Source organism: Camelina sativa, chromosome 9, assembly GCF_030686135.1.
Source record: "Camelina sativa cultivar CO46 ecotype springtype chromosome 9, ASM3068613v1".
NCBI classification, from domain to species: domain Eukaryota; kingdom Viridiplantae; phylum Streptophyta; class Magnoliopsida; order Brassicales; family Brassicaceae; genus Camelina; species Camelina sativa.
Window position 1 is genome coordinate 16,306,408 of NC_141888.1, and position 15,786 is coordinate 16,322,193.

Here is a 15,786-nt window from a genome sequence, read left to right on the forward strand (position 1 = left end):
AATCTATAAAATATTTAAGTTGTAGTAATATTATTCTTTAAAAATAATATCAATTGAATTAAAAATTTTACTGAGTGACGGGTCAAAATTTGAATATTTAAATTCAATTTCATACTTTTTTTGTTAAACTTTATAATTTTATATAATACTAGATAAGGACCCGCCCGATGTGCAGGTTTAAAATTTTGTAAATAAAATACAATTTAATAAAATATACTCTACAATATTTATAAACTTTTTTTTTGCTATAATACACTGATTTATATCTATATACAAATCTTTAATGTATGTTACCATTAAAAGTGTATTTTTTATACCTAGATATACTGTATGCTACAAATATATTATTTACCACCACCTAGAAAATGTCTATATGAATAAATTAAGCTAACTATTATACGTCTCTTTACTTTTGCATAGTTTTTTAATCATTAAAATTGTTGGTTCAAAAAACATTTCGAATATAAAATAAATAAATTACATCAAAATAGTATATGACCAACCATGTAGAGAACCTCGGTTCTGCCCTCCTCCCTTATGGAAAGAATCTTGCGTCCAAACTCCTCCACCATAGAGAGAACCTTGGGTCCGCCTTCCTCCCTTGGGAAAATAACCTTACGTTCAACCTCCCATACCTTCCTTCTTTGGAGAGATAACCGTGCGTCAAACCTCCTCCACCATAAAGAGAACCACGGCTCTGCCCTTCTCCTATGTGGAGTGAACATGTTCACGTCTTTTAGCTATCTCAAAATGGTTTGCTCCAGCAACTAATGCAACTAAAGACCCTTTTCCAACGTCACAAAATCTTTTGATAGTAACTAATGTTAAATTTCCTAATGTATTCGTAAAAGTTTATTTGACACACCATGATGTAGCCTCTGTCTCCAAGCTCCTATGGATCTATCAACAACGATTTATGTTTTTCCAGTTTATATATGTTTGTTGTAAGATTGGGTTTGATTAGCCTATTTTATCCAACCATTACATTGATGACCTTTTCCTCTTTATCTCCATTTGAACTAATGGTGAAAATTATGTTTGCACAAAGAAAAAGGTCTATGACCAACCAATCAAGGTTGAGAAATTAGAAGAAACTTAATTGGACATAGTTAAGAAAAAATAGAAAATTATAAGCACGGTAATATATAAATCTCAAATAATTCAAAAATTAAATATATAAATTAAATAAGACAATCTAAAACTATTACAATAAATTTTAAAATACAGTATTAGAAAAAGAAGATGCATATATTATTGGGTAAACATATTAATTTTACATATTTCAACCTGAAAAAGGAGAAAGTAGGAATATATTTTAGTTAAAAAAAATAGGAAAATTTGTCTTCCAATAAAAAAGTTTCACCAATAGAACAAAGTTGAAAACAATATTTTTCAATAAATTATTTAAGTATGAGACGATCTATGTCTATATAGAAGTGAGTACTTACAAAATTTAAAATTAATAATTAACTGTATATTTTTCTTAATCCCTTTTTCTAATTTTCTGTTGAATTAATAACTTAAAATTAAAAATAAGTAAATAATATTATAATTTCTAATTTATTAAATATATATATATATATATTTATAATCTCCTTATAATTTTTTAAAAAAATTTGGTATTTTTATATAAATTCTGTAATTTTTGATAATTATCTTTTTATATTATTAATATTTCTAAAACAAAATATTTTATTTTGTTGTAATCAAAATTCCTCCTATTAAATATTAACTTTTACACATGTCAAAATCTGAACTTGTAACTTGACACATGTCAAAATCTTGTTAATGGATAACTTTCAAAACCCAACTTTATATAATAAGATAATAAACTTTAAATAATTTATTTTGAAATATTTTTAAAATATTGAAACTTGATAGAAAAATTAGAAACTATAAACACTCCAAATTTACAAAATTATGTCTTATAATGATATTCAAGTCATGATGTAGAACATTTAGAGGTGTCAAAATAGGTCAAGTTTCATGGATCAACTCAACTCAATCCAACCTATGAACCCTAATGAGTTTACAAAATTTATCCTAATGAATTCATGAATAAAATGGGTTAATGAGTTAATTGGTTTAGTGGATCAAATGAATTGAGTTGTAATGGGTAATAGTTAACCATTTAATCCATCAATTCTAATTTTATTGAGTTAAATTGTTAAACCATTAAATATAACCAAAAATCTGTAAACCAATCAAAATGTATAAACCGATTAATGTTTGATTTTTTCCCAAAACAGCTTATCGTGATTTGAGGCCCTCACCGGCGTGAAAAATAAAATTGGGAGATCTTCGCCGGCGTGAACTAGGCAGCTGGTTCCCTCCTCTCATCTTCGCCGGATCTTCACCGGATCTTCGCCGGATCTTCACCTGAGTCCAGGTTTATTTCTTCTCTCTCCCTCTCTCCGTCTGTCTTGGTGTCTTTGTCTCTCTCTCGGTCTCTTTGTTTCATGGGTTCGAAATATTGATTTGATTTCTCCTTTTTTTTTTTGACGATAATTTCTCCTTTAGTCATTGAAATCTCGAAGTGGGTTTTGATTTTTTCTGGGTTTTGATATCTTAGAAACAAATTGACTCTGGGTTTTGTTTTTTTTTTCTGGGTTTTAATTTTTTTTTCTGGGTTTTGATATCTTAGAATCGCTACTCTCGGTGTTTGTGTATTTATGTGACTTGTTCTCTTGATTTGGGTTGTTAAACAAAAGATTGTAGTGACTGATTTGGGTTTTTAAACTTGTTCTCGGTGATCATCATGTTTGGTGGTCTATGTCAAGTTTTCAGCAATTGTATACGAAACTGGATTGCTTGTTGGATTACTTGTTCTCGGTGATCAACACTTTTATCGGTGATCAACACTTTTATCTTATGAAATGCCTAGTTGCTCTAGGATAAAAGTGTATGAAATGCGTATAAAAGTGTAGGATAAATGCGTATGAAATGTATTTTTGTGAATCATTGACTGGTTGATTCATAGGATAAAAGTGTTGAACATGTATTGACTTTCATCTTTTCGAATCAGACATGGGGAAGCCCTAATGTCTATCACACATGATAAAAGTGTCTTGAAGAGTATGTTTCTTGCTATTTGTTGTTGCCATTGTTTGCTTCGTATGATAAACAAATCTACTTGATTCTCTGTGGTATATATAACAAATCTACCTTTTATCTTGGAATATAACCGTTCATGGAGGTTCTTCTCTTCACATTTTGTTTCTAAACTTGGTGTTTTGCTTGACTAGGTCTTATGTTTTATGTTTCTGGAACGTTCATGATGCTAATCATGAACTTGATATTGGCTTGCAGGTTGGGAGGGGGGAGATATAAAAGAAGCTAAGTGAGAGAGAAGAGAAGCTTAATATTTGTTTTCTTTGTAAGAGACCCTTTCGAGGAGGGGAAGAAGTTTGAAAAGATCTGCTTTGTATTCAAAATTCACTATTATCTTATTACATTTGACCTCTAGTTTTGGATTTACAAGAGTTGATATATCATCTCGTTTAGAACTCATTTAGAACTCATTTAACCATTTAACTCATCAAATTAAATGAGTTGAGTTGGGTTAATCTCTATGAACTCATTTAATCTAAACTCATTAGGTAATGAGTTGATTTGAGTTGAGTTAATCATTTTGACATCTCTTCTAAACATTCATTGTTGAAATAACTTCATGTACATAAACTAATACAACATATTAAAATTTTATTTTAAAATAGAAAATATACAAAATTTTGTATAAAATAAAATTTAACCAGTGTTATGGGTACTTATCTAGAATTATTAGCAATATAAGACTTACAAAATAAGTGTCTTTTATCAAGTTATCATATTTAGCATATGATTTTATTGTATAATATTTTATCCATTTTTTTTAAAACAATTACATAAATTATATTTTATATAAAAATTACAATATAAATAAAATAAATTTTAACCCGTGCTCTAGCACGGGTCTTGAACTAGTACAAAATATAATCAACAAAACTAACAAGAGATAGTGAATTATAAAAAGATTTTTACTGTAATTAGCATCCAAATTCAATTATTAAAGTAATACAAAATGTTAAGAGGTCTTGACTACAGTAAAATTTGTTACCCTTAAATTTTGTATTTTCTCAAATGATTATTAGCCTTAAATTATGTGGTATGATTTCTATCAACATGTGTGGTTAGCATAAAAAATAACTTAAAAAAAAAAGGCAAAATAAATAAATAAATCAAGAAAACCCTAGCCATAGCTCTATTGTCCTTCCACCATATAAATATACTAGGTAACAATCCGCACTACGTGCGGGATAAATCGATTTACAGAAAATTATTATAAGTAAAATTATTATCCTAAAACTAATAATATTTGTGTCAAACATAATATTAAACTAAAGTTTTTTATTTCTTTATTCAAAGCTGGGTTTTTTCGTGTAAAAAGATATGATTCACTTGTGAAATCTTTGAATGTGTAAGAGCTTTTATAGTAGAGAAAATATTGATAAAATGTTACTATTTATTGTAACATGTTTTTTGTGTGGTTTAAAAATCAAATTCATATCTTCTGATGTTTTATTTTGTAATCATAACAATTTTGCATGTTTTTTTTTGTAACCATAACAACATATACTAAATTACTCGGTAGTTTAATTATTTAATTTTATTATATGTTAGTAACAATCAGATTCTAAACTAAATTTTTTGAAGATAATTTAATTAATTGATTTAATATTTTTGATTAGGCTATTTAAATCTTTTGAGTTAGTTGGTTTGTTAATATTTTCTATAAATAACGGATTATTACCCAAAAAACCATTATGAAAAAATTAATGAAATTTCAAAATCAACGTATTCATGTAAGAATACATTTCACCCGTGAAATATGTGAACATGGTAAAGAAATTTTTTATAAAATGTTACAATTTATGGCAATATATATTTTTGTGTGTTTTAAAAATCAAATTTATATTTATGGTTTATCGAGTAACTATAACAATTTTGCATAATCTAATAATCACTCATTTTAAATATATTATGATTTTTTTGGGTAGCAAGTTTATTTATAATGATAAGGATTATTGTCTCATTCATTTTTAACAGCACATAGATGAATATACAATTAGAACTTATATTCCTATTCGGTTATCAGTATTTCCATTTTTAATGAATAATCACACTAAATGTTGAGATTAATTAGTTTACATACTTATATATATATATATATATATATAAATAATCACACATCATGATATCCCTTAATTTATTGTCATTTTTATATTTATTTATGAATATATATATAAATCTATATTTATTGGGAATTAAGTTTCTTTTAATGAGTTGGAAATAATTCAGAGGTAATATACTTCTTTTATAATCAATTATAATAACTATTGAAAGCTTGTTATTTAAATTATTATGGTAATAATACTAACATAAAAAATAACATTTTGTTTTTATATGATTATGTTAATAAGTTATATGTTCTTTATTTTTATTAACTTTATATTAATTGATATGTTTTATAGCCTTTTAGAATATTTTACTTATATTGATTTTAAGAAATTAATATAACTTTGACTTGTATATTTGTAAATAAATTTTAGTGAAATTTTACCTAAAAATAGTATGTAATTATTTAATTAGTTTTAATATATGATATTTAAATTTGTGTGAGAAATGATGACATATCTAATGATTATTAAGTTAATTGTTTTTAAGTATAATTGCATGTTAATGTAATTAAGTAGAAAATTTTAAGGGTATTTTGCTAAAAGGTGCACAAAACTCTCTGGCAGCGACACATCAGCTTTTTAAAAAATGTGTTTCCCTATTAATATATAGGGGATATGAAAACCAAAAACCTAATCAACTAGCAAAATCAACAACCGAGAGACTCAAAATTGAAAAGCTTTGATATATGGAAGATGGAGAACAAATTGGTGAACTACAATTGTACCCGGCTTCATTGGATTGTCTTCCAGATGATCTTCTTGTCCAAATCTTGTCATTCCTTACCACGAAAGAAGCTGCTTCAACCTCTGTTCTCTCCAAGAGGTGGAGAACTCTGTTTGCTCTCAGTCCTAATCTTGACTTTGACGATTCCATCTTTTTACACCCTGAAGAGGGTAAATGGAATAGGCCGGACATTCAAAGGAGTTTCGTGGATTTTGTGGATAAAACATTGGCTTTGCATGGCGACAACCATAGTATAAAGACGTTCTCACTAAAATTTGATAAACCATATAGAGATCCCTTTGGGGATAGCTTTGGCGTGATGGATGTTGTAGACCGCTGGATATGTAATGCCCTCGGACACGGTGTCTCTGAGCTTCATCTGCGTATTCAATCAAACGTACACTGTGATCTCCCATCAAAAGTCTTCACCAGCACCACACTAGTTAAGCTGTCATTGGGAACAGATATATACGTCCCAAGTGTTCCTTCCCATACATGTCTACCAGCACTAAAGGTTCTCCTCCTTGAATCAGTTCAATTTAGGGATAATCAACTATCTGATGTGTTTCTTGCTGCATGCCCTGCACTTGAGGACTTAACCATATATCAGATGTGCGTTCCAGGAGACATGTTATATATATCCAGTGAGACAATTAAGAAACTCTCAGTTTCTAACTATAGTTATACTTATACATATCGTTCTTGCACTTTTTCACTTGACACACCAAGTGTTGTCGACCTCTATTTCTCTGGTTATGCTGGGCACAAAACTTCACGTTATAATCTGCATTCACTTGGTAAGGCTACTCTGGACCTTCAATTGCCCAAAAATTACAAGTATTTGGGGACGGTACTTGGTGAGGATCTGATGAATCTCATCAGTGGGATACGCAACCTCAAGACCCTTCACTTGACTTTTTCGGCTGTCGAGGTCAGTTTCAGTTTGTGGTCGTCTCTCATCACCTTATCTTTATTGGTCAAAAACAAAATCACATTCTTTGTGTTTGTGTGTGTTTTAATTAGGCGATTTCACTATACTGCAAAGATGGATTACCGGTGTTCAACAACCTCGTTGAGTTAGTGTTTTCGAGTCAGAAACGCGGTTGGAAAGTGCTTCTACCACTTCTGCTAGAGCGTTCTCCAAACCTACAAACTCTGATTCTCTCGGTATGAAAAAAAAAAAAAAAAAAAAAAAAAAAAAAATCCATGAACAAATCTTACTTTATGACTTGCATGAGTATTAAGTAGACTCTATCCTCTTGATGCTTCAGGGTCTGCATCGTTACACACTGAGAACAAGTCAATATGTTGGGATTCAAGTTCCCTCGAATAACCAAATAAAGATATTGCATATCATACAATATCAAGGACGACGTGCAATCGAGCTGTTACACATTAACCATTTCTTACTGCATATGGAGTGTCTAGAAGTGTTAAAAGTTTACGTTGCAGCTGAAATGGATGACTTCAAAAAGATGCAAGTCATGGAGGATATGTTGAAGCTTCCTGCAGCTTCATCGAAGCTCAAGATACAAGTCAAATAATCACCATCATCAGAGCCGTCTCTAAGTTTTTGAGGGCCACCAGCAAATAAAAAAAAAGGGCTGCTTATATAAATTTTTTTTTTTAAAAAGCAGTGAGATGTTTAACAAAGTAATTGTAAAAAATAAAAGACAAGCAAATTATTCTTCAAATCTAACAATTCTTCTTGCATTTCTTCCTGCAAACTCATTCATCAAGCTTTTATAATCAAGTTTTTCAGCCATACGCCTTTCAATAGATATTATCCACAATCCATTCAGTCTTTCTTGCGCCATAGTTGACTGTAGATAAGATTTTATAAGTTTCAACTTTGAAAAACTTCTTTCTGCGGATGCAACTGAAACTGGAATAGTCATCATTATGCGGTATGCAGTCCATATATTCGGGTAGCAGCTTTCCATTTTTTTCAAAAAATCCAACACTTCGACAGCCTTCTTCATCTCTTTAGGCAAAACCTCTTTGAAAAGTTTAAGCTCTAAAAACAAATCATTAGCATCTAGATCAGAATGTATATCATGCTTCAAGAAAGCTTCAAAGTTGGTACAAGAATCCATCAAGTCGCCATCGTTTGCTAATTGTAGTTTCCTCAAGTCAAATAAAAATCCAAAAATCTTTTCATAGCTTTGAAGTTGATCAAATCTTGTCTCAAGAGAAACCAAACCTTGATCCACGATTTTGATGAAGTAGTTTACCCTAAAGTTTTTTTCCGCTGTAAATATCACATCTTCCCCAACTTTTTCAGCTTCTTCGTCGTGATATCGTTTTCTTTTACAACCGCGTTTTGCTTTCACATAGAATGTAGGATCAATATCCATATCCACAGCAATCCTCTCAGTTTCTACTTTTGCTGCTTGAAACCCTGTTTCTCTATACTCTTTAAAGAAAGAAACAAGTCCTTTTAGTTGAGCAATAGCAATATCAATATCCATATCTTCTGCCTGCAAGATCTTACTTACTTTGTTGACAACAAACAAAAGTTCATACCAAATTACCATTCCAAACAAAAACTCAAAACTCCCAATTCCATGGCTTTCACTCATTGCAAGAGACTCGACCTCGCTTTTTGTTTTTGGATTGTCACTGTTTTCTGCCAAGTAAAACAAAGCCTCTCGTATCTGAGGAGCTTGAAATCATATTGCTTTCACACTTTTAACGCGACTCTCCCAACGAGTTTGTGACAATGGCTTGACTGTAATACCATTCACAATCTCTCTGAAAACTTCACAATTATTTGTAGAAGCTACAAACAAACAATAGATACGCTGGACAATTCCAAAAAATAATACTGCTATCGGCGACGAGGAAGCGATATCTGAAAGTGCTAGATTCAAACTATGACAACCACATGATGTATAAACTGCCCTTGGATTAACTTCAAGCAATCTCGATTGCACTCCTTTATTTTTTCCTTTCATGTTTGATCCATTATCATAACCTTGCCCTCTAATGTCATCAATATTCAACCCAAGATTACGCAATACATCTTGCAAAGTGTCAAAAAGCCCTTCTCCAGTTTTGTCTTTGACTTCCAAGAATGTTAAAAAAAAATCTTCAATCTTTGGTGACTTCTCAGAAATATCCACACAGCGAATAACTAATGACATTTGTTCCCGGTGACTGATATCAGGAGTAGTATCAAGAATAACTGAAAAATATTTTGCAAATCGAATCTTTGTCAAGATCATCTGTTGGATCTCATTACCAATCATCATAATCAACTCATTTTGAATATTCGGACTCAGATAATGATGATTCGTTTCATGTTTTTCAATTCATCTTATGTGCTCTTGCATCACAGGATCAAAATCACCAAACACCTCAATCATGCCTAGAAAATTTCCGTTATTATCCTCATGAATCTTAGCACTACTCCCACGAAATGCTATATTCTTTTTAGCAAGACCCATAACCAAAGCAATTATCCTCAACAACACATCTCTCCAGTGTTTTTTCTCTTTATTAATCTTTGCCTGGACATGCTTATCAATTGTTTGCTTCTTTTTTAGCCTCATTTCCAGCTCCATCCACTGAACCACACATCTAATATGATTATGACCTTTTTCATGTTCTCTAAGCATTCTTGAAACGTTTCTCCAGTCATTGTACCCTGTAGTTGCCAACTGAGTAGTAGTTTTGTCTTGTGTGAATAATTTACAGCAAAAACAGAAGATCTTATCTTTTACTTGTGAGTAAACTAACCATTGCCTATCTTGCTTCTCTCCATTCCTTATTTCTCTAGTATAAGATGAATGAGAAAAACATCTACCAATAGAATCTCTTGAAAAATGAAAATCAACTGGAAGTCTTGTGATTGGACCTTTCTCAACAAGAAAATCTCTCACTCTATTATCAATTGTTCTCCAATTTCCAGGATCATTGATATCTCCATCTATATGATATTTCTTAAAATCATATGTTTTATCCTTTTCGTTCTCCTTTTCATTCTCATTCTCAATCTCAGTTTCAATCTCTATATCATTCTCATTCCCATTTCCATTCGCATTCACATTCTCATTCTCTTGGCTATTTTCTAAAATATCAGCTTCTTCATCACTCTTATTGATTTCTTTTTCTAAAGACTCATCAGTTTGAGAAGTTTCAGATTTTTTAACATACCTCAACATCGAATTAGCCATTGATTTTGTTAATGCATCTTGTCTCTTCTTTTTCCTTACTTTTGATGCCCCTCCCGGCTCTTTTCTTATTCGGTTAGAAGTCATCTTCCTACAAGGAAGCAACCAAACTATTAGCACAAGAATAATATAGATATAACTGAACAAATCAATGGTTAGTATGACTTTTAGCACAAGAAAGCGATAGAAGTAAAAACACATCAATATATTAATTCAAAAATAGCAATATCTTAATTTTCTATTGACAAACCTGAATTGATTCAAAATTCAGAGGCAGTCCACTCTGAAAAAAATTAAAGAGTATCAGAGCAAAGGAGTACAGGACAGCGATAATTGCAAGGTGAAGGAGGAAGGAGAGGAAACAATGTTTAGGTTTTTTTTAGGTTTGTTTCTTTTTTTCTTTTAGTTTTAGTTTTATTATTTATATTTAACTAAATCAATTTCGTTTTTTTTAACCTTAAAACTCTACATATTAATTTTCGTTTTTGTTTGCATTGGCCGCGTTTTTAAAAAAAGATTGGCCGTCCAAAAAAAACAAATAAAAGGTTAGCACTTAGGTTTGAACCGGAGACTTCATACTTTTCAGGGAAGGTTATTACCACTAGACTAAAGAAACCTTTTGAAAAATAGGGCCGAAAAAATCTTATAAAATATGCGGCCGCAAGCATATGCTTCATAGGCCTGGCCTTTGGGCCGGCTCTGACCATCATCCATTAGTTTTTTATGTGTACTCTTTATATTATAGTAATTTATTATCATGCGCAGTCATAAAAACTAGAAACAACAACTTTTGTTTGAGTTTAAAGGAAGCTAAGGAATTCGTGGAAAAGGAGAAGCACAAGTATCAGAAGAAGAAGGTGAAGATATCGTAGAAAAGTTGAAGTCACTTGGTGCAATATTAAAGCTGTTTCACTACAAGAAAAAGCTGTCATTGTGACGTTAGTTTGGGACGAAATTTTTTTGTCACAAATTTGTGACCGTTTAGATACTTTGTTGTGACATAATTTTTCAGTCATAAATTAGTAATTATTTTGTCACAATATTATTACGAATTAAATCGTCACCATATATTGTCTCTATTAGCGACTAAATAGTGTTGATATTATTAATTGTAACAAGTGTGACGGTTTTACTATAATCATGTAGTCACAAATAGTGACGTTTATTTGAGACAAAATTATTTGTCACACATTTGTGACCTTTAATATAGAGAATGATCATTGTATTTTATGAAGGAAAATATATATTAATAACTAAAAACTTACTATTATAAAATAAGTCAATTACATCATCATTGTTAACATTTCATAATTTTTTTAAAAACTATAAAAAATTATATTATTTTAAAGTAGATAACTATTTTCACTTATAGTTAAACATTCATCTTAAGCTTACTTCATGTCCCTCCATCTCATGTTCATTACTTAATTCCTGAAACAGCATGAATATAAATAAAAGAATGTTAATCTTATGTCCATCATCCGCCACTTAATAATTTTATAATATAAACAAAATACATAGTCAACATAATGTACCTTTAATATCAAAGAGTTAATAAGATCATGCAATTTTTTTACTTCGTCTTCTAGGTAATTGACTCGGCTTTTCAAAGAAATCACTTCTGATTCAATAGTTGTTGTTGTAGTGCTATTCTGATTATTCTTTTATTAATTAAATTAGGTGGAAAAAAATTGGAATGATAGTTTATACCCAAAGTGGTTACGATCACTTGCCCATGGTCCGATGCTCAAAGTTACTAGTTGGCCTATGTATATTTGCCGTGGATTTGACTGCAATTCAATCTGAAAACAGTAATTCGGTTGTTGATGTTGATCCATTGGAATTTGAGACATTAATAAATCTACATGTAGAAGTAGAAGATCTTGATGATATAGAAGAAGAAGAACCATATTTTGAATCAGATGGTTAAGACGAAAACTCTGATCCAGAGCTAAGCGATGAAGAGTGGATTTAATTTTATCACAATTTTGTTATGTCATTCGCTTTATATAATTTTAATGAACATTGCAACCTTATTATTATTACTATTTTATCAAAATATTTTTTTTTTCTTTCCCTCATCCCTTTGGCGCGTATCGCTCTCTCTCTCCAAGTTTTGTGATTCACCAAATCGAGATGTTGAACAAAATTTCCTAAGGCTTAAAAATTTCCCAAATATTTGGTTTTTCCTTCTTAAATATATCATACCTTAAACCTTCACTAGTATTTAAAGGAATATAGGTGACCTCTAAATTATAACCCTAATTAAAAACTCTATTGTTTTTCTTTGTAGCCGCTTCTTCTCTCTCGCTCTCACCTATCTCTCTTGCAAGGTTAGTGATCATTTTCTTCCATTAAATTATTAGATCTGTATTGTAGAGTGATTACCATTTGACTTTTCGGTGGTGCTCTGTTTTTTTACATCTTTTGGTGCTCTGTTTTTTACATCTTTGGGTGCTCTGTTATTTTTTTATTTTACATTTTTATGTGTTCGGTGCTCTGTTCTTTTTCGTATTACTCTCGTTTGTCTAGCAACGTATTACGATCGGTGTTATATATAATCGTATGTAAACGTATTAATACTTTTCTAAGGCTACATATAATTGTATATACTTGTGGAGTGAATAGCTTTTCACTTTTCTAAGGGTTTTATATATAATCGACTCATTGCAGAAAAATTTGATGAACATGTGGAAGAACTCTTGTCACAGAGAGAGTCTTCAAATGGTGAGAATTTAACCCAAAAGGAGAAAAACAAACTTTATGTTAAGGTAATAGTTATAGATTAAATTATGCATAGCTACATATGTTTTGCTGAGTTATAATTTTATTATTCTTTTTTGGGTTTGAAAATACATATCATTGTTTATAATTGTGTGTTTTTTTTATAGATTTTTGGAATATCAAAATAAGGTCATGTATTTGGAATTGGGTCACTGCACAATGGAAATTCTATGTCTTTGGGTGATCCATATGTCCTACAACCTACCAAAGAAGAAATGGGTATATTAACCCATCGACTTGAAGAACTTGAAAATGAATTGAAAAAGAGTCGTGATGGAAACTTACTCCTTGAGAAACCTCTCCAAGCACTAGAGGACAACTATGTTTCCACAAGTTCCCCTGGAATTTCTATGTAATCTAGTTTGGTTTGGCTTTATTTCTAGTTGCTACTTAATTAAGTTTTGTTTGGTTTTATTTAGTTTATTCATAATACTATGGTTTTTATTTCTATTTTATATGATGTTATTTTATTTTTCATAAATTTGATTTGGATTAGCACATTGTTGGATATTGGTTTCTTTATTTTAATTTATAAAATAATATATTATTTTAATTATTAATATATAAATTATGTATCATTGTAACAATAATTTTTTAAAACCAGAGGATGATGGTTTTGGTCATAATTGCAACGATGTTTTAGTTGATAAATTTGTAATCATCAGAGACGGTTAGAGACTAAAGTTTTGTCATAATGAATGACAGTTTTGATACATGTTCTTAGTTAGTAAAAGTGACATTTAACAGGTCACTAAATATGACGAATTGACTACAGAGGCGTCGTAAATAGTGACTAACTTGATACGTGATTTCGGTCATGAAATAAAACGTATTTGGGAAGATAATTTTAGTAAGCAATTGTGACATTTTAGATACGTTTACAAATCGTTACATTTGATGGCGAAATAGATACGTATGAGTTAGTCGCAACTCGTGTGACGTTTTAGTGACTAAAAAAAATTGTGACCAGTGTATTGTAACCATTCACCAATCGTCACAGATTCGTAACAATATTTTTATTGTGACGAAAAAAACTTATTGTGACGGAATATTACGTGATAATGGACTCATTTTCTTGTAGTGTTTTGGAGTGAGTGAGTTTCCAGTTATGTGTTACTTGGACTGATGATGAGGAAACGAGGTTTCATTTTTCTAGTTTTATTTGTGTTTAATAATAATAATCGAAGACTTCAATATGTTGTTTTGATTTGCCTACTAAGGTACGGTTGATAATAGAGGGTAACGAAAATCCTGCAAAACGTACAAGAGATCATCTATGAGCTTACTAAGGTTTCATAGGAGCGAAGAGATCATCTATAACCAACATTAGCTCTTAAAAACCTAGGTTGCACTTAATTAGGCTATATGTCATTGCTAATGTTGGTTTTTAAGAGCTTAAACCCATCAATGTTTGCTAGATTAAAATGTATCACAAATGGGTTCTTCCATAGTAGTAAGAACAAATTTTTTTATGATCAGGCTCCAGTTTGGATGATAAAATGTTACCTCCACTCCTTTTAGCACCAGAGAAACTGTTAATATCGTTCTTATAATGAGCCTGCTCATATAACTCCCCTAACAACAAACATTGGCGGATAGAATGAGGTTAAAACATTCTAACATTTACTTGAGTATCAGTTCTCAGCCCTGCCAAAAAACACCAACCAAGTAGTCCTCAGATAGTTTCACCTTTTCCCTGATGGACACAATCGAGCATGATACTCTTCAATTCCGTCTATTTCCTGCAACTGTTTCAGCTCTGCAATTTAGTCATCCACCAGCTTATAATACTTTCCTTGCAACAGCATTTTGTTAATTCCCCAATTATACCTAACACTCCCACATAACTGATTTTGAAATTGATTGGTGCCAAGCAGTAGCAAGGCAATCAAAATGGAAAGATGCTAAACATAAGTGGGTGTATTCAACTTGACATTTTAAGTGATTTGTGTAAAAGTTACAAATCCTATGTTATTCAATCATGAATTTTAAAAAGTCTCTTGAAATCCACTGTTATTGAAATGATGATTTTAAAATCTACTTTAAAATCCACTATTATTCAAAACAGTTTGTGGATTTGGATTTTAATAAGTTGTAGGGATTTTGGAGGATTTGAGAGGATTTGTTTAGTTAAAAATACACAAATCCAAATCTCATGGTTTTAGGTGAGATTTCAAAGAATTTTACTATAAATCATATCAACTTCCCTAAAATCTATCAAAATTTCAAATTTCCTAAATCCCATCAAATCCTCCAAAATCATTATTTCAATACACCCCCCATACTTTCAACTCATCTAGTGTTCGATATATCTCAAAAAATTGCTGACTAGGAATAACCACTCTTGAGAGTATATATTAATATTATCACCACATAATCATCATCAATCTCATTTACTTCTTTAAACTTGAGAGTATATATATATCTATATATATATCTATATATATATCTATATATATATCTATATATATATAGTACGATTATAGTCATGTTTCTAATGAAGACATGTATTATTAATATATACTATGTATATATGTGCTTTATTCATCAATTTTTCCTTCTTTTTTTCGGAAAAGAAAAATATGCATATTTTAAATTGCAAAATCAAATCAAAATATGTGTTAAAAACATAAAATGTAATCAACTATAAGTGAAACACATGTTAATATGGTTGCAAGTTCATTGTCATAAATTATGATAACAAAAAAATATGCAGCAACAAATAATAACAAAAAAAAAAACTGAAAACAACAATCTTAGCAATGATCAGTGTCATAAATTATATTAATAATGATTTTTTTTTATTACAAACAACATACAAAAATTAGTTTTTTAGAAAACACAAAATAAAATATTTTTAAAAATAAATAAATAAATAAAATGAGAA

At 30.3% G+C, this 15,786-nt stretch overlaps 1 protein-coding gene, 2 long non-coding RNA genes and 1 pseudogene across 3 annotated transcripts; 3 read left to right on the forward strand and 1 right to left on the reverse strand.

The window, feature by feature from the left end:
* The first annotated feature begins 2,209 nt into the window (after positions 1-2,209).
* On the forward strand, positions 2,210-3,465 carry LOC147938153 (uncharacterized). Its single transcript, XR_015565806.1, has 2 exons — positions 2,210-2,389; positions 3,310-3,465. It is a non-coding gene; the product is annotated as an uncharacterized LOC147938153 (long non-coding RNA).
* Positions 3,466-5,844: 2,379 nt separating this feature from the next.
* On the forward strand, positions 5,845-7,653 carry LOC104715654 (putative F-box protein At3g44060). The gene is made up of 3 exons (XM_087467494.1): positions 5,845-6,871; positions 6,964-7,107; positions 7,212-7,653. Exons 1-3 carry the CDS (start codon positions 5,903-5,905, stop codon positions 7,482-7,484), a joined length of 1,386 nt encoding a protein of 461 aa, XP_087323620.1. The 5' UTR covers positions 5,845-5,902; the 3' UTR covers positions 7,485-7,653.
* On the reverse strand, positions 7,623-10,202 carry LOC104715655 (uncharacterized; annotated as a pseudogene).
* A 2,117-nt stretch (positions 10,203-12,319) lies between these two features.
* On the forward strand, positions 12,320-13,349 carry LOC104712015 (uncharacterized). Its single transcript, XR_755465.2, has 3 exons — positions 12,320-12,448; positions 12,789-12,886; positions 13,007-13,349. It is a non-coding gene; the product is annotated as an uncharacterized LOC104712015 (long non-coding RNA).
* The last annotated feature ends 2,437 nt before the right edge of the window (positions 13,350-15,786 follow it).